This window comes from Myripristis murdjan, chromosome 23, assembly GCF_902150065.1.
Source record: "Myripristis murdjan chromosome 23, fMyrMur1.1, whole genome shotgun sequence".
In the NCBI taxonomy this organism is placed as follows: domain Eukaryota; kingdom Metazoa; phylum Chordata; class Actinopteri; order Holocentriformes; family Holocentridae; genus Myripristis; species Myripristis murdjan.
In genome coordinates this window covers 25,924,261-25,949,852 of record NC_044002.1, presented here as the reverse complement: position 1 = coordinate 25,949,852, position 25,592 = coordinate 25,924,261, and the positions used below count along the sequence as shown (strand labels likewise).

Genomic DNA, 25,592 nt, shown 5'->3' with positions numbered 1-25,592 from the left:
GAACTGTAGAGGAACAATACGTGCTTTCATGTCAGTCTCCAAAATACCAGAAGTCTCCAATAACACCAGGAAAAGTCGCTAGATTTGTCGCTAGTCACTTTTGACAAAAACATTGTAAACATTGTAACATTGTCATTGTAACATCAGTGACGTCACATCTGTTACATTGTTACATCAGTTACATCACATCTGTTACAACAATGTCACATCTGTTACAATGTTACATCAGTTACGTCACATGTTACAACATCGCATCTGTTACATTGTTACATCAGTTACGTCACATCTGTTATGACGTTACATCTGTTACAACGCCATTTATTACAACGTCACATCTGTTACAGTGTTGCATCATTTACATCACATGTTACAACGTCACATCTGTTACAGTGTTTCATCAGTTACGTCACATGTTACAACAATGTCACATCTGTTACAGTGTTTCATCAGTTACATCACATCTGTTAAAACAATGTCACATCTGTTACAATGTTTCATCAGTTACGTCACACCTGTTATGACGTTACATCTCCTACATCACATCTGTTACAATGTTACATCAGTTACGTCACATCTGTTACAATAACGTCACATCTGTTACAATGTTACATCAGTTATGTCACATCTGTTACAATAACGTCACATCTGTTATGACGTTACATCTCCTACAACAATGTCACATCTGTTACGTTACTTTAAAGCCCACAGCGTCTGTCTCGTAGCTCCTCGTTTCCTCTCGTTTGTTCGACTCACCTGTGTTTTCATGGTCGAGGGTTACAGTGATTTTGAGTGTTTGTCTTGTTTACTCCAACTCCTCCACATTTTCCACGTCAACAAACCATTTGTCAAGTCCTGCAGGAACTAAAGATTTCACAGCACAGAATCAAAATGTGAGTTTGTGGTTGAAGCAGCCGCCTTATAATGTTCTGCTTCTGTGGCGAACAAAGTCCTCAACATTCAGAAACCACACAGCTGATGATTGGCTGTGGAAAGCAAAACGTTTCCCCGGGGACTATTTTCCCTGGCGGAGGAGGAGGAGGAGGGAGCTTTTCAGTTTGAAAAAGACACGAGATCAGCAGACACAAAGTGAAGTTCATACATTTTGTTTATTTGACACTGAACATGCAGAGTCACCGGGTTGGAACCTTCCAGTAGTTTTAAGTTTCAGCTGTTTCTTGAAGTGCATTTCATTTTGATTTGCTCTGAGTCCAGATGTTTGTGTTTATTGTGCTTTTTGCCGTGAAGTACAGGATGATGTATGAACCGCTCAGTTTGTCATTTTATGTGTTTCAGCCGATCCCAACAACCCCCCAAAGAGCACAACAGTGGAGCCTGGTGAGTGCATCTGTGTGTGTGTGTGTGTGTGTGCAGCAGTTGTGTACTATACTCTAATATAACATAAACACCGTTTTTTTTTTTTTTTTTTTTTTGCTTTGTCTTGCATACCAGCGGTTGACACGTCGTCAGCAGCTCTACCGAAGTCTGTGATTGAGAGTGAGTAGCACCGATGCCAAGGCCCGGCCAAGCGCCACGAAATGAGAATGAAGGAAAAATATTGTTTATGTTTAAAACATAAGATAAACGGTTTATGTGTTTATGTTGCAGCGACACTGGACGATGTCTCCTCCAAATCTCCCAGTGAGTTTGATGTTGATTCTTTGCTTTTTGTGTCCAAGTTTCTGGAAAAAGAAGCTTAAAAAAAAAAAAAAATCTGAAAACAGAAATTCCTAAATGAACTGTGAACATTTGAATGTGTCGTGCTGTGTCGGCCTTTTTGGTGTCGCTCACTGTCCTGACAGACGGACTGATTTTTGTGGCGGCTTAAGAAAAGACAGGAGGGACACTTTAGCCTGATTGGCCCACCACAGCGCCACCATCAGGCCAACAAGACAACAATGTTTGTGCAACTAAGAAAGCCACTGAAGAAAATATTTATTTCATGGCATATTTTTAATGAGGGCAAAGTTTAGAGTTACATTTAAGGCACTGGGGGAGGTTTTTCATGGTAAATATGTGAATATTGATGAACAGATGATTCATTTTTGGGGGCTTCATAAACGGCTGGAGTTTTTCTAACTTTACTGAACTTGTTGCCATAGCAACCACGTCCCCCATCCAGACTTCTGCTACATCCACCGCCGCTTCCTCATCCAATCCAACGGCTCGGAGTCACAGCACGTCCTCCACCGCTCCCACTGGCCAATCAGAGGTGCTCATGGACACGTTAAGTCCCGCCCTCACAGATCCCCATGGCAACAGCCTGTCGGGGAAGCAGCACAACGTCCCAGGTGAGACTCCGGCTTCTTTTTCACACTTTAAGAGCCAAGATTTAACAGGAAACAGGGACGTTTCCTCCACAGCGTTAAACTGTGCGTTTTTGTCGCCGGCAGGGCTGAGCATCATGGGAGTTCTGCTGATCGCCTGCGCTGCGGCGGCGACCGGCTTCCTCTGCTGGAAACGGTAAACTGGACGACTTCAAAACAAAACAATAAAACAAACAAAAAAAAAAGTCACTAAAATCTTTTTTATCTCCACAGTTGAAAAAAATCATTTGATCCTAATGCAAATAAAGAATTTTATGTTTATTTATTTGTTTATATTTATATATTCACAAATTCTTCCCAATTTTGAATCTGTGAGGTCTGACCTCTCAGAAACCCTGTGCTGTTGTGATGATGTGTTTAATGACCTCACAGACCCCCGTCCTGTTGTGATGATGTGTTTAATGACCTCACAGACCCCTGTCCTGTTGTGACATGCATTTAATGACCTCACAGACCCCTGTCCTGTTATGGCGATGCGTTTAATGACCTCACAGACCCCCGTCCTGTTGTGATGATGTGTTTAATGACCTCACAGACCCCTGTCCTGTTGTGACGATGCATTTAATGACCTCACAGACCCCTGTCCTGTTATGGCGATGCGTTTAATGACCTCACAGACCCCTGTCCTGTTATGGCGATGCGTTTAATGACCGGCACTCTTCTTCTTCTCCTCTCTCTGCAGCAGGTCGCAGCGTGCAGACAAAAGCACACAGCAGACAGAGACGGCGGAGGAAAAATTACCCATGAACACCGAGGAGGACGCTGCGCCCCAGGAGGTGTGCACGCCGCTGTGACGCGTTCGATGAAGGAGTGTCCCGACTGCGAATTGGAGGTTTTTTTGTCCTCGGAGGCAGAAACGATCTCATTGGCTGATTTAAATCTCAGGGGGCGGAGCCAGAGATCTTCAGCCTGAGGGTCCAAAAAAATGACCTCTGTTTTTTGACGAGGTGTTTTGCCATTTTTTATTATTTTTTTAGGCTTTTTAACATCGACACCATGCAGCGTCCTGATAGAGAAATGCAGTTTTTAATAATGACTGTTGTTAAATATGGATAAATAATTACCTGTTCTCCTGTCGTTACCTGTGTTATTAACTGACCGCTGAATGTTGAACTGTTTTTTTTTAAATGTTGGAATCAGATGAAAATGTCAGAGCTTTGTTTTTCTGAATTATTTTTATTAAAAAAATGTTGTTTTTTTTTCTGGAGTTTTGTTCCGCTCGGGTTTGTCTCAGTGTCTGGAGCCGCTCCCGGAGGCCGAGCCGCCGGCTGCAGAGGAAATCTCTTAAAAGAAGGAAATGAAAATGAAATGCAGATAAAGTCACTGCAGGTTGTTCAGCGTCAACATGAGAATATTTTCTCTGACAGGAAACTGAACGTCTTTGAGCTGCAGACAAAATGAGACTTTAGACACATTTAGTTTTATGGACCAAACAGAAAATAATCCACAGATTAACTGATAATAAACATCAACTGCAGCTCCACCGGACTGTAAAGAGGACTACAGTTATATGAAACCCATTTCTTCAAAAAGTGAGTCAAATTCTATCTGGTTTGCACTCAAACATTTCTAGTGCACAGTGCGGTAAAACGTGGCCTGGTGTGTTTTATTTTTCTCTCTATGGCCCCTCCGCGGCTCCGTAGTACATAAACATAAAACAAGAGAAGAAGAATATTTACATTTTTAATCCAATCAAAGAGGACATCACACAATTCAAATAAATACAGTGTACTGTACATCAGGCAATAAAACTGTAAAAGCTAACGGAGATTTAAAAGCCTCTCTCTCTGTCAATAACTACATTATTGACAGCGGCAGCTTGATTTGACTTTGCTGTGGTTTTAATATTGAGTTCTACTTCATATCTATTTTTGTATGCATGTACTAAGAGATTTAAGCTCTGGCTGATCCTGCTTCACCAGCCACGGACCTCACTGCGAGTTAATTCATGAAATACATTGAAACGACAAGTCCAAAGCATTAATTTTTTAAGCCACTTAAATCTTGGTGATGGATTTGGGGCATGTGTGTTTTTTATACCGTAGCCTATGTGCTGCAGTATAGGGGCATGGATGAGGTGCACGGAATAGAGGCACTGTGAATGAGCTGAACACACAACACGGCACTTTTAACTATTTACAGTTGAATTGAGTTGCTGTAGGCCTACACACTGCAGCAGCAGCAGCAGCAGCAGCAGTAGACACACTTCACCTTCATTAATATCAGGTTCAGCTGTTTGTGTTTTTCTTCCCATTGAACTGATGGTGGACAGTTGTCATGTGGCTGTGCAGGTTGTTTGTGGAGCGGCTCGATAAGAGATTTTTTTCTTGCAGACTCCACACTCTGCCTTTCTATTGTCAATAAAATTGAAATGGGTCCTCCTTAAAAAGCCCAACCTGGACCCCTCCTCTCCACGAAACTACAGGCCCATCTCAAAACTTCCATTCATATCCAAAGCATTAGAGAGAGTTGTAGCTAATCAACTCAACCTGTACTTGTCCACCTATAACATCGGTGACAAATTTCAGTCTGGCTTCCGGAAAAAACACTCCACTGAGTCTGCACTCCTTAGAGTGTCCAATGACATTTTGATGGCCTCCGACTCATGGCATCCTATTGGATAGGCTGAGGAACTGGGTCGGTGTGTCAGGAAGTGCCCTAAAATGGTTTGCCTCCTACCTCAGTGAGCGTAGTTTCGCAGTGTCTGCTGGCCCTTTCAAGTCTGACTCCACCCCTTTACACTGCGGTGTACCCCAGGGTTCGGTGCTGGCCCCATTACTTTTTGCTCTGTACATGCTGCCGTTAGGTCAGCTCATTAGAAAATTTCCCGGTGTAGCTTATCACTGTTATGCGGACGACATCCAGCTGCATTTCTCTTTCAAACCCGAGAATATGCAATGTCTCAGTGTTCTGCTGGAGTGTTTGGCCGCCATCGAGGGCTGGATGGCGAACAACCTCCTTCAGTTAAATGCGGCCAAGACCGAGGTGCTAGTTATTGCCTCTGACAGTGTCACAGCCAGGGTATTAGAACACCTGGGCCCCCTCAAAAACAACGCCCGTCCTAGTATCAGGAACCTTGGTGTACATTTTGATCCGTCAATGCTCCTGGATACCCACGTGAAGGCTCTGAGCCGTAATTGTTTCTTTCATTTAAGAAACATTGCCAAACTGCATCTTGTCATCTCGCACTCGGAGCTGGAGATGGCCATACATGCTTTTATCTCCTCCAGGCTTGATTACTGCAACTCGCTGTTCACTTGTTTAAATCAGGCATCCATAAACCGTCTCCAACTGGTCCAGAATGCAGCTGCTAGATTACTCACCAGGTCAAAGAAATCATGTCATATTACACCAATACTTGCCGCCCTACATTGGTTACCGGTTCACTTCAGGATCCAATATAAGTTATTACTGTTCACTTTTAAAGCTATCCACGGCTCTGCTCCCAGTTACATCTGTGAACTCATCCACCATCACACCCCCAGTCGCTCTCTGCGGTCAGCTGACCAGGGGCTCCTGGTAGTGCCTCGCACCAAATTAAAAACTAAAGGTGATCGGGCCTTTGCAGCAATGGCACCACGCCTCTGGAACTCGCTTCCTCAGGCTCTGAGAGCTGCCCAGTCTGTGGATAGCGTTAGAAAGCAGCTTAAAACCCATATGTTCCGGCAAGCTTTCCCAACATAGGCCTGAGGTTACGTCCTCTCCGGGCCTTTTTATGTTTTAGTTTTCATCTGTACAGCTTTATGGTCTGTTCTTTCTTGTTGGTGAAATGCACCTGCACCTATGTCGCACTACCTCCTGCACACTGCGATGGCATTACTATTTATGATGTTTTGTTTTTGTTGCTTATGTGTGACGCTGTCAATATTGAAAAGTTGTTGTTGTCGACGGTCACCTGACTGTCTCGTTTTATCTGTTTTTATTGTAAAGCACTCTGTGTATTCGTACTGAGAAGAGCGCTATATAAATAAAATTTTACTTACTTACTTACTTATTTTACTCCTTTTCCTGCTGTCACTCATTTTCCTAACTCCACCTTTCCAGCGCGTTCGTGTTGTCTCTCCTTGTGGCCCCTCGCTCTCTTTCCCTCTCGTCTCCCCCACTCCTGTTCTCCTGTTGGTGTGTGCTGCAGGGTTGCCAGATCCGACTGACAGTTTCCAGCCCAATCACAACTTAAAACCCGCCCAATTCAATAAAAACCAGCCCAAATCATAACCTCGCCAGAAACCCCTGCAAAACCGTAAAACCATCACATACGCAACAGAAAACCCATCATAAGCATGCAAAGCTTCATATCTGCATCAAATAACCAAATAAAGAGTGCACTGAGACAACCAAATACAAAAACTGGCACCTCTGGCATCGTAGCATAGCCACGACCAAGTAATCAAATACTGGCATGAAATGTGAGCAACAGAAAGTCTGGTAGGCTCGCTCTTTCTCACACGCACACATCAGGCCCAGATTAACAGTGTGGTGAGGTCAAAAAACACAAACGAAAAGGCATTTTCGTTTTACTGGTCTGAAACGACAGGCACAAGGAAAGGAAAGGGATTTTTCCTTTTCCTTCCTTAGTAAAATGGTCTTTGAACATATTTTCCATCAGAAATAAACTGTACCATTATTACTGAAATAAACCGTCTCTCTCTCTCTCTCTCTCTCTCTCTCTCTCTCTCTCCTCACCGCTCTACACACATCCGTGATACTCAAAGACACACGGTGGTTATGTCTACACAGCACTAAATGATTAAGACACCGACTCCACATAGACAGAGAGAGAGAGAGAGAGAGAGAGAGAGGAAAATGTAGTTCTCAAATTGATTAGTAAATCACTTAAATAACTTAAAATAGAGCCTACAATTAACTAGCCTAGTATATCAGCCACAGTCACACAAATTGGCTACATATTTTTTTCTTACCTTGACGCAGAATCAGCGTCTTCTCTTCTCTAGTAGCCTACAAAGTTCATAACCTGCCAAATGTTGACAAAACCAGCCCAATTTTTAACTACCTGCCCAACGTGATTTTTCCCGCCCAGCGCAATTAAAAATAAGCCAATTGGTCGGCAAACCGCCCAATCTGGCAACCCTTGTGTGCTCTGTGTGTGTGTGTGTGTGTGTGTGTGTGTGTGTGTAACTGCTGCCCCTTCCTCCTCTGCTCAGCACAGACACTGACTACGTTTACATGCACACCATATTCTGATTCAGGTCAATACTCCAGTTAAGGTAATTTTCTGAATAAGGTGTTCATATGCGCTGCAGCAACGGGAATACTCCGTTTACATGTTACTTGGCACCACCCATATTGACCAATCACATGCGGCTTGAAGAGAAAAAAAAAGTGTGAGAGAGAAGAGGAAAAAAAAGCGCCGGCTCCTGTCATTCACTTCAAAGAGCCGACCGACGCATCACTGCTGCGGAGTGAGCCGGCAGCCGCGGCGGATGGATCCGGAGCGCCTGTCCACCCTCCTGCTCACCGTGTGGCTGCTGGGAGCCCCGGCCGGCCGCTGCGCAGCAGGTGAGGGGCACCACACACACACACACACACACACACACACACACACACACACACACAGTCCGCACATCAGGTGCGCTGCGGGCAGTTGCGGTCGGACGGAGGCTGCGGGCAGATGCGTGTGGCCGCAGAGGAGCGCCTGTCTCTGAGCTCAGAAACAAACTCTGGGCTTTTCCCTCCGTCTGAGCTCCATGCAGCTTGTTTTCCTCTCTTTCCGGGATGGGCGGCTCCAACCTGCGTTTCCTCAGCAAAAAGAAAGAAAAACTAACCTGTAAGATGAACATAACAAGAATATTCTGATGCTATCCAAAGAAAAAAACAAAACCATCCAGGTGTCTATTATCTCTATTATCTCCGTGTTTAGGAATATTGTTATTTTTCGTGGCACATTATACCTCTGTAGTGTGAATATTACAGGAATATTCTGATAACATCATGAGAAGAAATATAATCAAGTGCATTAGGATGTCTGTTAACTCCCTGTTCTCTTCCTACTTAGGAATATTATTTTTTGTAATATATTCTACCTCTGTAATTTGAATATTACAGGAATATCTTATCAGAAAAAATACAACAAAGTACATTAAGGTGTCTATTAATTACTGTGATTTTTCCGTATTATACCTCTGTAATATGAATATTACAGGAATATTCTGATAATATAATACATTAGGGCATGTAATAAGTCCCAGTTCCCTTCATGTTTGGGAATTTAGTGATTTTTCGTTGCAGCAGGATGTCAGTTTTTATGATCAACTGGACTCTGTCTGCTCTACTTATTGATTTGAGTTCCTCTTATATTTGTTATATTATTATATATATTATTATATCCTGTAATGAAACATCCAGACCTGTTTGATTTCATTTTCCACTGAACCTGGAGCAGCAGCTGTGGGTCACGGCTGTCCGGCCCAACATGTTTTCACTTTAAAGCTGCGACAGAGTCAAACCTGCGTCCAGAGCACTTTCTGTTTGATTCTCCTTTTGTTTTAGAGAGCAGCAGGATGAAATAATGGTGGAACTGATTCACCGGGATGCTTTCTATGTGCCACATTTAAAAAAATCACCAAAATGCCTTTTTAACTGTTGATTGAAATGATCTGATTTCCAGGTCAGAGGTTTAAAGGCGGCAGGTTGAACATTTTATGAGCATCATCAGCTTTTCAAATTAAAACAACAACTCCACAGGCATTTTACACGAATCATCTGATACCCTCTGATATTGATCCACGCTGTAGCCGGATCCTGAGAGCCTCGCTGATCTAAACTAGATCTTACCAAGTGCAGGTGGGCAGAGGGACTTTCTCGCCGGAAACATCAAGTTTCAAGTTTTATGTTTATTTGGAGCCCAAAATTCCTGTTTACAGTGTCAAAGCTCCCCCAAAACTCCCCCAAAACCCCGTCAGATGGAACAGGGAAACATGCAGAAATCTTGAGGAGGAGGAGGACAGAGGGAGGAGGCGTCTCGCTGGACAGACAGGAGGACAACAGATCACCAAGGAAACACAGTCGCATCGCACCAGCAGATACCATAAATACAAAAAAAAAAAGTAAAAAGTAATTAATTATAGTTACTAGTTACTTGTACTAAAAAGTAACTGAGTTAGTAACTGAGTTACGTCATTGTCAAAGTAATTAATTACCAGGAAAAGTAACTTTTACGTTACTTTTTTAAAAATTGTTCAAATATGTCAAATTACTTGGCTGCCCCAGTCATACTGGCCTATAGTACTATAGTGGAACAATAAAATACAATAGATGAATTGGAACTTTTTTTATTCTATTGAACAGGCCACAACTGGCGAACGCCTTTTGGGCATCTAATCCAGATTAGTAACTGCAGGTGCCTATCAGCACGAATGGAGAATGAGCCCAAACTGCACATAGGAAGGTCAGGGCGACAAACAAAGTACACCACACAAATCCTTGTTTAAATCTGAATCTGAATCGATTGATATATATATATCTCCCCATGAAGTTAGAACAAGGCATTAAAAAAGGCAAAAAAACAAGGCAAAATAATAATAATAATAATAAGAAGAAGAATTTAGCACCTGGGTTACAATACAAATTCACAAATAGTATAGAAATGAAAATTACAGAAACCGTAAATGCCACTGTGTGTGTCATCTAGCCAATAACAGGCAGAATGATAAGAATCACTTCATTGTCATGGTTAACAACAAAGTGAGGTAAGAAAGTACTGATACCCTCTTGTCTGGGTGGGGAATTGAACCCCTGGTCTCCTGCATGGCAGGCAGAGATACTAACTGCTCTGCCATCTGGATTGGGTTCAGGTCCAGTGACTGTGGAGGCCAGGTCATCTGCCGCAGCACTCCATCACTCTCCTTCTTGGTCAAATAGCCCTTACACAGCCTGGAGGTGTGTTTGGGCTCACTGTCCTGTTGAAAAATAAATGATGGTCCAACTAAACGCAAACCGGATGGGATGGCATGTCGCTGCAGGATGCTGTGGTAGCCATGCTGGTTCAGTGTGCCTTCAATTTTGAATAAATCCCCAACAGTGTCAACAGCAAAACACCCCCACACCATCACACCTCCTCCTCCATGCTTCACAGTGGGAACCAGGCATGTGGAATCCATCCGTTCACCTTTTCTGCGTCTCACAAAGACACGGCGGTTGGAACCAAAGATCTCAAATTTGGACTCATCAGACCAAAGCACAGATTTCCACTGGTCTAAAGTCCATTCCATGTTTCTTGGCCCAAACAAATCTCTTTTGCTTGTTGCTTTTCCTTAGCAGTGGTTTCCTAGCAGCTATTTGACAATGAAGGCCTGATTCGTGATGATGTATGAAATGATGTATTTAAAGGTCAGATCAGTGATTCTGGATCAAATCTCTCGTGTTTACATGCTGGTGAAACTGAAATCATGTTTCCTTCTTTCTTTAAAACCAAATGAAATGCAAATCCAGTGAAAATGGGAAGAGAAAATTGTAACCAGGTTACGTTTAGGAAACGTAGCCCCGCCCACTCACTATTGTTCCCCTGTCTTTCAGACGGAGAGGCGGAGCCTGAGCCATTTTCATGTTGGAAAGAAGAGAATCATGACACTGTGGAAAAAAAACAAGTCCTGGATCCCATTGTCTTTTGTTGTTATTTTCCTGTTTTAAATTGGAAAGTAGATCCAGCAGGTAGTGTCCACATTGTAACCTTGCACCATTATGAAACCTGATAGTTGTTTCATAAATAATTGTAATTATATGGGAAAAAACTGGTTCCGATTTGATTTGGAAAGTAGATCCGGCAGGTAGCATCCACATTGTAACCTTGCGCCATGAAGACACAACCTGATAGTACTTCCACAAGTAAATGTAATGACACAGAAAAAAATGGGAACCGGGTCTTGTTGTTGTTTCTATGGTGATAATCTGTTGGATTTGGTTTCCGGTCTAAAAGTGTTCTTTTATTCTGAGAGCTAGATAACGACACACGACGTGTGCGGCCTCTCCAACCAGACCAAAACAAATGTGCTGCAGTCTGATCCCGGCTCACGGTGTCTTCTTGCAGGTGAATGCCAGTGTTCCTGCTCAGATCTTCCACACATCCCGCTGACCGAGCCGCCTCCAGACGACTGCTGCCAAAACAACCTCTACCGCTACAAGTGTGTCGACGGCTACATCAGGAAGCCGGGAACCTCCACCCTCGCCAAGTGCATCGAGTCCAAGTGGGACGTCAGCTTTGCATGCATTCGTAAGAGCCCCCACGTGTTTTTGTGTCTTTACATCTAAAGTGTCACAATGACTGACCCGGGGGGTTTCAAAGTCGGATCCTTGAGGGTCTTCCAGGGGTCCTCAAGGTTCAAGGAGTCTTTTATTATCCCCGTGGGGCAAATTGCTCTGCAGCCAGCAATAGTAGGACAAAAAAACAATCAGCCACAACACAGAATGACAAAAACATATAACACAGAATGAAACAATAGTTAGAACAGACAATTATAATCATTTGTTCAGAAACCCAATGGCAGCAGGGACAAAAGAGTATTTTAGTCTGTTCGTTCTGCATCTTGGCAGGATGTACCTGCGGCCTGACGGGAGCAGCACAAACTCACCAACCAAGGGGTGGCTCTCATCAGTGAGGAGTGAGCGGGCCTTGCTCAGGGTTCTGAGCTTGTACACATCAGAAAGAGCATTGAGATTAATTCCTGCAATTTTGCTGCATGCTTTCACTATACCCTGCAGTCTGTTTTTGTTCTTAAGGGAAAGCAAGCCGAACCAGCAAAGTGAGCAATAATTTAATCAGCCAACTTGAGTCCATCAGATTTCATTCAGTGAACTTGATTGCATGATGCACATGCTGGTTTGGAGCGTACGCTGCTCTGATAGATCAGGATCCTGCAGCAACACACAAAACCCAGTGTGAGACTGACAAACTGGCCTTGTGCACGACAGCAGCCGGACTTCACTGAGCAGCAGCTTGAAATCTAAATGTTGTACATTACACTACACATCGGGGACTTTAGCGAAAATTACAAACTAAAGAATTAGTTTTTACCAAGTGACGGATAAAAGGTGACAACTAGTCCAACACGTCCACATGTTGTGACTCTTGTTGAAGGAATGAACCACAGACAAATGGAAATGTCATTTAAAACACTTCAGTTGACCTTTGCTTCATCAAACAAAGATTTAACAAACTCTTCACGGTCGTCTGCCAGTTAAGTTGGCATAAGTTTTTAACGCTCCGCCGGAAAGTGTGGCGCCCCAAATCAGACCTTGTTTCAGCAACATGAACCAATCTGAGAGGTCGCTGTGCAACATCACATCTGTTACGTTATATTTGTTACACAATGTCACATCTGTTACAACGTCACATCTGTTACGTCACATCTCCTACAACAATGTCACATCTGTTACGTTACTTTAAAGCCCACAGCGTCTGTCTCGTAGCTCCTCGTTTCCTCTCCAGTTTGTTCGACTCACCTGTGTTTTCACGGCCGAGGGTTACAGTGATTTTGAATGTTTGTCCTGTTTACTCCAACTCCTCCACATTTTCCACCTCCTGTCGACTAAATCCAGATGTTTGTGTTTTGTTTTTTTACGGTGAAGTAGAGGATGATGTATGAACCGCTCAGTTTGTCATTTTATGTGTTTCAGCCGATCCCAACAAGCCCCCAAAGAGCACAGCAGTGGAGCCTGGTGAGTGTATCTGTGTGTGTGTGTGTGTGTGTGTGTGCAGCAGTTGTGCACTATACTCTCATACTGCTCTGCTAGCTCAATCATGTTGTAAGTTGAACATCCGCTGGAAAAAAAAAAAAATTTTCATGGACTGATAGTTATACTTCTGCTGACTTCTCAGTCATTTTTAATCTAACAGTTGCCGTGACAGCAGCTGATCTTTATCTACAACCAACTTATATGAACAGTTATATTCAAATACAGGCTACTGCTTTCCAGTGTCGGCAAACATCTGTCTTTTCATAAACTCACCGGCAGATGTTTTATTTCAGCTGGGGATGTGTCACTCCAATTTAACGTCAGCTCTGATTAATGTGGCTAAGCAACAAAAGTAACGACAGTAAGCAGTCACATTAAGGCTGAACAGAGTTATAGAATCACCTTTTCAGGCTGTTATCACTTTACCTCTGAAATAAAGACCACAGTTTTCACAGATGTGTTGATTATTTAAATGTTCATTTCAATGTACAGATGCAAACAAATTGACAAATTAATCAGTGGCCTAGGAAACTCTAAAGACTAAACAAATTAATAACAATTAAAAGGCTAATTAATAACAGATAACATTAAGGCATTAATAACATCAACAAAGTTATAGACGCACATCTGGAAAATCCTGCAGGTACTGTCCGTGGTGCTGACTCCGCTGAGGCACTTTATTATAGAAATCAAAATTCACGGAGGATCTTGTTCAGCTCTTCTTTCCTTACAGCTGAGAAATCAGCTGTTTGCCCAGTGTTTGTCAGGTAGTCTTGTAGACATTTGACGGCCCAAGACGTTGACCGGGCCGTACCGGCTTCATTGCCTGACCTCTCCAGCTGATCCAGCTCTTCACTCGTCACTCTCGTGTATCTCTGCTTTTTCTCTTCTGTCTTGTCTTCCTCGTTCAGCCATTTATCCAAACCTAGGTTGCCAAAGAAATCAAAATTGACAACAAAACGGTCCATTATGCAGGCGAACAAAGCTGACAACGGCTTTTGATGCGGGTTTCGGTGAAACTTTCCGTGTTGTCATGGAAACCACACAGACTCAGGCAATAAGATGTAGGCGGAGTAGCCTAATAGTTTCAGTGATTGATTCAGTATTGTTTATTTGAGCACGGCCGTGCTGTCATGCTCATTTGAGCACATTCTAAACGTCTGATTAACCAATCAGATTCGTGCCGTCTCCTCTGCACAGTTGATGTAGAGATGTGTCTGCCACTAGAACTCTGTGTGGCATTTATCTGGGCTCTAATCTGAGCTGCTGTTAACTTGCAATTTCTGAGGCTGGTGACTCGGATGACCTTCAGTTCTTAAAGTAATGTTGGACTGTCGTTTCTCTTTACTTAGCTGATTGGTTCTTGCCATAATATGAATTCTAACAGTTGTCAAATAGGGCTGTCAGCTGTGTACCAACCTGACTTCTGCACAACACAACTGATGGTCCCAACCCCATTAAGAAGGCAAGAAATTCCACAAATGAACCCTGACAAGGCACACCTGTGAAGTGAAAACCATTTCAGGTGACTACATCATGAAGCTCATTGAGAGAAGGCCAAGGGTTTGCAGAGCTGTCAACAAAGCAAAGGGTGGCTACTTTGAGGAATCTAAAATCTAAAAGATATTTAGAGTTATTTAACAATTTTTTCTTTGCTACATAATTCCATATATCTTGCTTCATATATTTGATGTCTTCAGTATGTATCTACGATGTAGAAAGTAGTAAAAATAAAGAAAAAACATTGAATGAGAAGGTGTGTCCAAGCTTTTGACTGGCAGTGTATATATTTATACACACAGAGAGAAAAAAAGGTGTTTCCTCTCATTATAAGACTTTTGCGCAACACCCACAGTTAGTTATTAGTAAGAAAACAGCCAAATTTCCTGAAAACCACAGTCATAAAAACAAGAGACCAGAAAAATAATTAATATGATTAAAATGATGTATTTAAAGGTCAGATCAGTGATTCTGGATCAAATCTCTCGGGTTTACATGCTGGTGAAACTGAAATCGTGTTTTTCTTCTTTCTTTAAAACCAAATGAAATGCAAATCCAGTGAAAATGGGAAGAGAAAATTGTGACCAGGTTACGTTTAGGAAACGTAGCCCCGCCCACTCACTATTGTTCCCCTGTCTTTCAGACGGAGAGGCGGAGTCTGAGCTGTTTTCATGTCAGAAAAAAGAGAATCATGACAATCTGAAAAACGAGTCCTGGATCCCATTGTCTTTTGTTGTTATTTTCCTGTTTTAAATTGGAATGTAGATCCGGCAGGTGGCATCTGCAGGAAACGTCCACATAGTAACCTTGCACCATTATGAAACCTGATAGTTGTTTCATAAATAATTGTAATTATATGGGAAAAAACTGGTTCCTATTTGATTTGGAAAGTAGATCCAGCAGGTAGCATCCACATTGTAACCTTGCGCCATGAAGACACATCCTGGTAGTACTTCCACAAGTAAATGTAATGACACAGAAAAAAATGGGAACCGGGTCTTGTTGTTGTTTCTATGGTGATAATCTGTTGGAGTTGGTTTCCGGTCTAAAAGTGTTCTTTTATTTTGAGAGCTAGATAACGACACACGACGTGTGCGGCCTCTCCAACCAGACCAAAACAAATGCGCTGCAGTCTGATCCCGGCTCACGGTGTCTTCTTGCAGGTGAATGCCAGTGTTCCTGCTCAGATCTTCCACATATTGAGCTGACCAAGCCACCTCCAGACGACTGCTGCCAAAACAACAGCTACCACTACGAGTGTGTCGACGGCTACACCAGGAAGGCGGGAACCTCCACCCTCGCCAAGTGCATCGAGTCCAAGTGGAATGTCAGCTTTGCATGCATACGTAAGAGCCCCCATGTGTTTTTGTGTCTTTACATCTCAAATGTCACAATGACTGACCCGAGGGGTTTCAAAGTCGGATCCTTGAGGGTTTTCCAGGGGCCCAAGAGGGTCTTCCAGGGGTCCTCAGCAAAGTGAGCAATAATTTAATCAGCCAACTTGAGTTCATCAGATTTCATTCAGTGAACTTGATTGCATGATGCACATGCTGGTTTGGAGCGTACGCTGCTCTGATAGATCAGGATCCTGCAGCAACACACAAAACCCAGTGTGAGCCTGACAAACTGGCCTCGTACACAGCAGCCGGACTTCACTGAGCAGCAGCTTGAAATCTAAATGTTGTACATTACACTACACATCGGGGACTTTAGCGAAAATTACAAACTAAAGAATTAGTTTTTACCAAGTGACGGATAAAAGGTGACAACTAGTCCAACACGTCCACGTGTTCCGACTCTTGTTGAAGGAATGAACCACAGACAAATGGAAATGTAATTTAAAACACTTCAGTTGACGTTTGCTTCATTAAGCAAAGATTTAACAAACTCTTCACAGTCGTCTGCCAGTTAAGTTGGCATAAGTTTTTAACGCTCCGCCGGAAAGTGTGGCGCCCCAAACTAGACCTTGTTTCAGCAACATGAACCAATCTGAGAGGTCGCTGTGCAACATCACATCTGTTACGTTATATTTGTTACACAATGTCACATCTGTTACAACGTCACATCTGTTACGTCACATCTCCTACAACAATGTCACATCTGTTACGTTACTTTAAAGCCCACAGCGTCTGTCTCGTAGCTCCTCGTTTCCTCTCCAGTTTGTTCGACTCACCTGTGTTTTCACGGCCGAGGGTTACAGTGATTTTGAATGTTTGTCCTGTTTACTCCAACTCCTCCACATTTTCCACCTCCTGTCGACTAAATCCAGATGTTTGTGTTTTGTTTTTTTTACGGTGAAGTAGAGGATGATGTATGAACCGCTCAGTTTGCCATTTTATGTGTTTCAGCCGATCCCAACAAGCCCCCAAAGAGCACAGCAGTGGAGCCTGGTGAGTGCATCTGTGTGTGTGTGTGTGTGTGTGTGTGCAGCAGTTGTGCACTATACTCTCATACTGCTCTGCTAGCTCAATCATGTTGTAACTTGAACATCCGCTGGAAAAAAAATTTTTTTTCATGGACTGATAGTTATACTTCTGCTGACTTCTCAGTCATTTTTAATCTAGCAGGTGCCGTGACAGCAGCTGATCTTTATCTACAACCAACTTATATGAACAGTTATATTCAAATACAGGCTACTGCTTTCCAGTGTCGGCAAACATCTGTCTTTTCATAAACTCACCGGCAGATGTTTTATTTCAGCTGGGGGTGTGTCACTCCAATTTAACGTCAGCTCTGATTAATGTGGCTAAGCAACAAAAGTAACGACAGTAAGCAGTCACATTAAGGCTGAACAGAGTTATAGAATCACCTTTTCAGGCTGTTATCACTTTACCTCTGAAATAAAGACCACAGTTTTCACAGATGTGTTGATTATTTAAATGTTCATTTCAATGTACAGATGCAAACAAATTGACAAATTAATCAGTGGCCTAGGAAACTCTAAAGACTAAACAAATTAATAACAATTAAAAGGCTAATTAATAACAGATAACATTAAGGCATTAATAACATGAACAAAGTTATAGACGCACATCTGGAAAATCCTGCAGGAACTGTCCGTGGTGCTGACTCCGCTGAGGCACTTTATTATAGAAATCAAAATTCACGGAGGATCTTGTTCAGCTCTTCTTTCCTTACAGCTGAGAAATCAGCTGTTTGCCCGGTGTTTGTCAGGTAGTCTTGCAGACATTTGACGGCCCAAGACGTTGACCGGACCGTACCGGCTTCATTTCCTGACCTCTCCAGCTGATCCAGCTCTTCACTCGTCACTCTCGTGTATCTCTCCTTTTTCTCTTCTGTCTTGTCTTCCTCGTTCAGCCATTTATCCAAACCTAGGTTGCCAAAGAAATCAAAATTGACAACAAAACGGTCCATTATGCAGGCGAACAAAGCTGACAACGGCTTTTGATGCGGGTTTCGGTGAAACTTTCCGTGTTGTCATGGAAACCACACAGACTCAGGCAATAAGATGTAGGCGGAGTAGCCTAATAGTTTCAGTGATTGATTCAGTATTGTTTATTTGAGCACGGCCGTGCTGTCATGCTCATTTGAGCACATTCTAAACGTCTGATTAACCAATCAGATTCGTGCCGTCTCCTCTGCACAGTTGATGTAGAGATGTGTCTGCCACTAGAACTCTGTGTGGCATTTATCTGGGCTCTAATCTGAGCTGCTGTTAACTTGCAATTTCTGAGGCTGGTGACTCGGATGACCTTCAGCTCTTAAAGTAATGATGGACTGTCGTTTCTCTTTACTTAGCTGATTGGTTCTTGCCATAATATGAATTCTAACAGTTGTCAAATAGGGCTGTCAGCTGTGTACCAACCTGACTTCTGCACAACACAACTGATGGTCCCAACCCCATTAAGAAGGCAAGAAATTCCACAAATGAACCCTGACAAGGCACACCTGTGAAGTGAAAACCATTTCAGGTGACGACATCATGAAGCTCATTGAGAGAAGGCCAAGGGTTTGCAGAGCTGTCAACAAAGCAAAGGGTGGCTACTTTGAGGAATCTAAAATCTAAAAGATATTTAGAGTTATTTAACAATTTTTTCTTTGCTACATAATTCCATATATCTTGCTTCATATATTTGATGTCTTCAGTATGTATCTACGATGTAGAAAGTAGTAAAAATAAAGAAAAAACATTGAATGAGAAGGTGTGTCCAAGCTTTTGACTGGCAGTGTATATATTTATACACACAGAGAGAAAAAAAGGTGTTTCCTCTCATTATAAGACTTTTGCGCAACACCCACAGTTAGTTATTAGTAAGAAAACAGCCAAATTTCCTGAAAACCACAGTCATAAAAACAAGAGACCAGAAAAATAATTAATATGATTAAAATGATGTATTTAAAGGTCAGATCAGTGATTCTGGATCAAATCTCTCGGGTTTACATGCTGGTGAAACTGAAATCGTGTTTTTCTTCTTTCTTTAAAACCAAATGAAATGCAAATCCAGTGAAAATGGGAAGAGAAAATTGTGACCACGTTACGTTTAGGAAACGTAGCCCCGCCCACTCACTATTGTTCCCCTGTCTTTCAGACGGAGAGGCGGAGTCTGAGCTGTTTTCATGTCAGAAAAAAGAGAATCATGACAATCTGAAAAACGAGTCCTGGATCCCATTGTCTTTTGTTGTTATTTTCCTGTTTTAAATTGGAATGTAGATCCGGCAGGTGGCATCTGCAGGAAACGTCCACATAGTAACCTTGCACCATTATGAAACCTGATAGTTGTTTCATAAATAATTGTAATTGTATGGGAAAAAACTGCTTCCGATTTGATTGGAACATAGATCCAGCAGGTAGCATCCACATTGTAACCTTGCGCCATGAAGACACAACCTGATAGTACTTCCACAAGTAAATGTAATGACACAGAAAAAAATGGGAACCGGGTCTTGTTGTTGTTTCTATGGTGATAATCTGTTGGAGTTGGTTTCCGGTCTAAAAGTGTTCTTTTATTTTGAGAGCTAGATAACGACACACGACGTGTGCGGCCTCTCCAACCAGACCAAAACAAATGCGCTGCAGTCTGATCCCGGCTCACGGTGTCTTCTTGCAGGTGAATGCCAGTGTTCCTGCTCAGATCTTCCACACATCGAGCTGACCGAGCCGCCTCCAGACGACTGCTGCCAAAACAACAGCTACCACTACGAGTGTGTCGACGGCTACACCAGGAAGGCGGGAACCTCCACCCTCGCCAAGTGCATCGAGTCCAAGTGGAATGTCAGCTTTGCATGCATACGTAAGAGCCCCCATGTGTTTTTGTGTCTTTACATCTCAAATGTCACAATGACTGACCGGAGGGGTTTCAAAGTCGGATCCTTGAGGGTTTTCCAGGGGCCCTTGAGGGTCTTCCAGGGGTCCTCAGCAAAGTGAGCAATAATTTAATCAGCCAACTTGAGTTCATCAGATTTCATTCAGTGAACTTGATTGTATGATGCACATGCTGGTTTGGAGCGTACGCTGCTCTGATAGATCAGGATCCTGCAGCAACACACAAAACCCAGTGTGAGCCTGACAAACTGGCCTCGTGCACGACAGCAGCCGGACTTCACTGAGCAGCAGCTTGAAATCTAAATGTTGTACATTACACTACACATCAGGGACTTTAGCGAAAATTACGAACTAAAGAATTAGTTTTTACCAAGTGACGGATAAAAGGTGACAACTAGTCCAACACGTCCACGTGTTCCGACTCTTGTTGAAGGAATGAACCACAGACAAATGGAAATGTCATTTAAAACACTTCAGTTGACCTTTGCTTCATCAAACAAAGATTTAACAAACTCTTCACAGTCGTCTGACAGCTAAGTTGGCATAAGTTTTTAACGCTCCGCCGAAAAGTGTGGCGCCCCAAACTAGACCTTGTTTCAGCAACATGAACCAATCTGAGAGGTTGCCGTGCAACATCACATATGTTACGTTATATTTGTTACACAATGTCACATCTGTTACAACGTCACATCTGTTACGTCACATCTCCTACAACAACGTCACATCTGTTACGTTACTTTAAAGCCCACAGCGTCTGTCTGGTAGCTCCTCGTTTCCTCTCCAGTTTGTTCGACTCACCTGTGTTTTCACGGTCGAGGGTTACAGTGATTTTGAATGTTTGTCCTGTTTACTCCAACTCCTCCACATTTTCCACCTCCTGTTGACTAAATCCAGATGTTTGTGTTTTGTTTTTTTACGGTGAAGTAGAGGATGATGTATGAACCACTCAGTTTGTCATTTTATGTGTTTCAGCCGATCCCAACAAGCCCCCAAAGAGCACAGCAGTGGAGCCTGGTGAGTGTATCTGTGTGTGTGTGTGTGTGTGTGTGTGTGTGTGTGTGCAGCAGTTGTGCACTATACTCTCATACTGCTCTGCTAGCTCAATCATGTTGTAAGTTGAACATCCGCTGGAAAAAAAATATTTTTTTCATGGACTGATAGTTATACTTCTGCTGACTTCTCAGTCATTTTTAATCTAACAGTTGCCGTGACAGCAGCTGATCTTTATCTACAACCAACTTATATGAACAGTTATATTCAAATATAGGCTACCGCTTTCCAGTGTCGGCAAACATCTGTCTTTTCATAAACTCACCGGCAGATGTTTTATTTCAGCTGGGGGTGTGTCACTCCAAGTTAACGTCAGCTCTGATTAATGTGGCTAAGCAGCAAAAGTAACGGCAGTAAACAGTCACATTAAGGCTGAACAGAGTTATAGAATCACCTTTTCAGGCTGTTATCACTTTACCTCTGAAATAAAGACGACAGTTTTCACAGATGTGTTGATTATTTAAATGTTCATTTCAATGTACAGATGCAAACAAATTGATAAATTAATCAGTGGCCTAGGAAACTCTAAAGACTAAACAAATTAATAACAATTAAAAGGCTAATTAATAACTGATAACATTAAGGCATTAATAACAAGAACGCACATCTGGAAAATCCTGCAGGTACTGTCCGTGGTGCTGACTCCGCTGAGGCACTTTATTATAGAAATTAAAATTCATGGAGGATCTTGTTCAGCTCTTCTTTCCTTACAGGTGAGAAATCAGCTGTTTGCCAGGTGTTTGTCAGGTAGTCTTGTAGACATTTGACGGCCCAAGACGTTGACCGGGCCGTACCGGCTTCATTTCCTGACCTCTCCAGCTGATCCAGCTCTTCACTCGTCACTCTCTCGTATCTCTCCTTTTTCTCTTCTGTCTTGTCTTCCTTGTTCAGCCGTTTACCCAAACTTAGGTCGCCAAATAAATCAAAATTAACAACCAAACGGTTCATTATGCAGGCGAACAAAGTTGACAGCGGCTTTTGATGCGGGTTTCGGTGAAACTTTCCGTGTTGTCATGGAAACCACACAGACTCGGGCAATAAGATGTTAGGCGGAGTAATATTTTCAGTGATTGATTCAGTATTTTTTATTTGAGCATGGCCGTGCTGTCATGCTCATTTGAGCACATTCTAAACGTCTGATTGACCAATCAGATTGCTCGGTCGGATCTACCTGTTGTATAATTTTAAAAAAGTACCCCCTGGAGTTCCTCCAAGTAGCCTACCCCCGTTTGAGAAACACTGCTCTAATATAACATAAACAACTTTTTTTTTTTTTTTTTTTTTTTGGCTTTGTCTTGCATTCCAGCAGTTGTCATGACAACAGCTCTACCGAAGTCTGTGACTGACAGTGAGTAGCGCCACGAAATGAGACTGAAGGAAAAACATTGTGTTTCTATGTTTAAAACGCAGGATTAACGGTTTATGTGTTTATGTTGGCCGGACGATGTCTCCTCCAAATCTCCCAGTGAGTTTGATGTTGATTCTTTGCTTTTTGTGTCCGAGTTTCTGGAAAAAGAAGCTTAAAACAAACAAACAAACAAAAAAATAAAACAAAACAAACCAAACAAAAAAAAAACAATCTGAAATTCCCAAATGAACTGTGAACATTTGAATGTGTCGTGCTGTGTCAGACCAGCGGCTCGGCCTTTTTGGTGTGGCTCACTGTCCTGTCAGACGGACTGATCCCAGACCTGCCTGCCCAAACCTTTTTTCCCAGCGAGTTCCCCCTGATCAGTGAAAAAACCTGGGTTAGATGATGAGATATGGCTCAGTATTGGGTGAACAGAGCTCTGGTGACGAGCCGGAGTGCCAGCAGGCAGGGAGGTGGGCGGGGCTTTTTTGCATATTCATAGACCTGCGCATTGTTAACAACAGCAAAGTTTAGAGTCACATTTAAGGCGCTTTAAGGCACTAAGGGAGATAAATATCTAATATTGATTAACAGAGATGGTTTGTAGGGACACTTTAACCTGATTGGCCCACCACAGCGCCACCACCAGGCCAACAAAACAACAACAACGGGCTATTTGCATATTCGTAGATCTGCATCTTTTTAATGAGGGCAAAGTTTAGAGTCACATTTGAGGCACTGGGGGAAGTTTTTTCATGGAAAATCTGTTAATATTGATGAACACAGATAATTCATTTTTTGAGTTTTTCTAACTTTACTGAACTTGTTGCCATAGCGACCACGTCCCCCATCCAGACTTCTGCCACGTCCACCGCCGCTTCCTCGTCCAATCCAACGGCTCGGAGTCACAACACGTCCTCCACCGCTCCCACTGGCCAATCAGAGGTGCAGAACATGACATTAAGTCCCGCCCCCACAGGTTCCCATGACAACAGCCCGTTGAGGAGGCAGCACAACGTTCCAGGTGAGACTCCGGCTTCTTTTTCACACTTTAAGAGCCAAGATTTAACAGGAAACAGGGACGTTTCCTCCACAGCGTTAAACTGTGCGTTTTTGTCACCGGCAGGGCTGAGCATCATGGGAGTTCTGCTGATCGGCTGCGCTGCGGCGGCGACCGGCTTCCTCTGCTGGAAACGGTAAACTGGACGACTTCAAAACAAAACAATAAAAAAAGTCACTAAAATCTTTTTTTTTTAATCTCAACAGGTGAAAAAAATCATTTGATCCTAATGCAAATAAAGAATTTTATGTTTATTTATTTGTATATATTTATATATTGACAAATTCTTCGCAATTTGTAATTTTTTCTGTGATCATTTTCTGAAAGAAACTAGCTAAATTCATTTAAAGGGTTAAAAACTTTATAATATTAGAGAACAGAATAGGGTGTCCTCCCTCAGTGATGCGTTTAATGACCTCACAGACCCCTATCCTGTTGTGACGATGTGTTTAATGACCTCACAGACCCCCGTCCTGTTGTGATGATGTGTTTAATGACCTCACAGACCCCCGTCCTGTTGTGATGATGTGTTTAATGACCTCACAGACCCCCGTCCTGTTGTGATGATGTGTTTAATGACCTCACAGACCCCCGTCCTGTTGTGACGATGTGTTTAATGACCTCACAGACCCCTATCCTGTTGTTTTGATGTGTTTAATGACCTCACAGACCCCCGTCCTGTTGTGACGATGTGTTTAATGACCTCACAGACCCCCGTCCTGGTGTGACAATGCGTTTAATGACCTCACAGACCCCTGTCCTGTTATGGTGATGCGTTTAAAGACCTCACAGATCACCGTCCTGTTATGGCGATGCGTTTAATGACCTCACAGACCACCGTCCTGTTGTGACGATGTGTTTAATGACCTTACAGACCCCCGTCCTGTTGTGATGACGCGTTTAATGACCTCGCAGACCCCTGTCCTGTTATGGTGATGCGTTTAATGACCTCACAGACCTCTGTCCTGTTATGGCGATGCATTTAATTACCTCACAGACAGCCTTCAGATTTGGTAACCTGGAGATTTTTTTTAACGAGCAACAATCTCCCATGATGCACTCTGTGACCGGCGCTCTTCTTCTTCTCCTCTCTCTGCAGCAGGTCGCAGCGTGCAGACAAAAGCACACAGCAGACAGAGACGGCGGAGGAAAAATCACCCATGAACACCGAGGAGGACGCTGCGCCCCAGGAGGTGTGCACGCCGCTGTGACGCGTTCGATGAAGGAGTGTCCCGACTGCAAATTGGAGCTTTTTTTCTTCTCGGTGGCAGAAACGATCTCATTGGCAGATTTAAATCTCAGGGGGCGGAGCCAGAGATCTTCAGCCTGAGGGTCCAAAAAAAATGACCTGTTTTTTGACGGGGTGCTTTTGCCATTTTTTATTATTTTTTTAGGCTTTTTAACATCGACACCGTGCAGCGTCCTGATAGAGAAATGCAGTTTTTAATAATGACTGTTGTTAAATATGGATAAATAATTACCTGTCCTCCTGTCGTTACCTGTGTTATTAACTGACCGCTGAATGTTGAACTGTTTTTTAAAATGTTGGAATCAGATGAAAATGTCAGAGCTTTGTTTTTCTGAATTATTTTTATTAAAAAAATGTTTTTTTTTTCTGGAGTTTTGTTCCGCTCGGGTTTGTCTCAGTGTCTGGAGCCGCTCCCGGAGGCCGAGCCGCCGGCTGCAGAGGAAATCTCTTAAAAGAAGGAAATGAAAATGAAATGCAGATAAAGTCACTGCAGGTTGTTCAGCGTCAACATGAGAATATTTTCTCTGACAGGAAACTGAACGTCTTTGAGCTGCAGACAAAACTAAACTGTAGACACATTTAGTTTTATGGACCAAACAGAAAATAATCCACAGATTAACTGATAATAAACATCAACTGCAACTCCACTTGATTTCTTTCAAAAAATTATATATTAAAATGAAATAAAATGACCAGAAAAGTGTCACAAACATTACCAAAAAAAAAGGTAATAAATAAATAAATACAAAAAGACCAGAAAATGCCAGGAAAAAGAAAAAAAAATGCAAGAAATTAACAGAAAAAAGCAAAAAGTAATTATAAGACCTTTACATTCGTAATTATAACAAAAGAAAATTACCATACAGTTGTCATGAAAATTACAAATAAATACAAAAAGACAAGAAAATCAGCAAAAAGGTAGTGAATTTTGAAGTATCAGAAAAAAGTCCCAAAATAGAGGCAGAAAATTATCATAAAATGAGCAAAAACGTAGTGATTACAAGATTAAAAATTAAATTACAGGAATATTACCAAAAAAAATACCCTCTCCCAGAAAAACAAGAAAATGGCAAAAAAAAAAAAAA

The 25,592-nt window shown here is 42.5% G+C and overlaps 1 protein-coding gene across 6 annotated transcripts in view; it reads left to right on the top strand.

The window, feature by feature from the left end:
* il15ra (interleukin 15 receptor subunit alpha) overlaps positions 1-25,592 on the top strand; it is a 43,177-nt gene that overhangs the window by 4,862 nt on the left and 12,723 nt on the right. Inside the window, exons 3-8 of one of the 6 annotated variants that reach the window (XR_003927865.1) lie at positions 1,294-1,335; positions 1,450-1,494; positions 1,606-1,638; positions 2,100-2,288; positions 23,325-23,394; positions 24,358-24,761. Coding sequence is in view for 5 of the 6 variants with exons in the window: in XM_030045995.1 (XP_029901855.1) it covers positions 1,294-1,335; positions 1,450-1,494; positions 1,606-1,638; positions 23,034-23,222; positions 23,325-23,394; positions 24,358-24,469 (491 nt within the window). In the remaining variant the exon portion in view is untranslated. Of the gene's footprint in view, positions 1-1,293; positions 1,336-1,449; positions 1,495-1,605; positions 1,639-2,099; positions 2,289-2,390; positions 2,461-3,006; positions 3,470-23,033; positions 23,223-23,324; positions 23,395-24,357; positions 24,879-25,592 lie in introns of those variants that run through there. The other 5 variants (XM_030045995.1, XM_030045996.1, XM_030045994.1 and 2 more) reach the window with 5 other exon arrangements.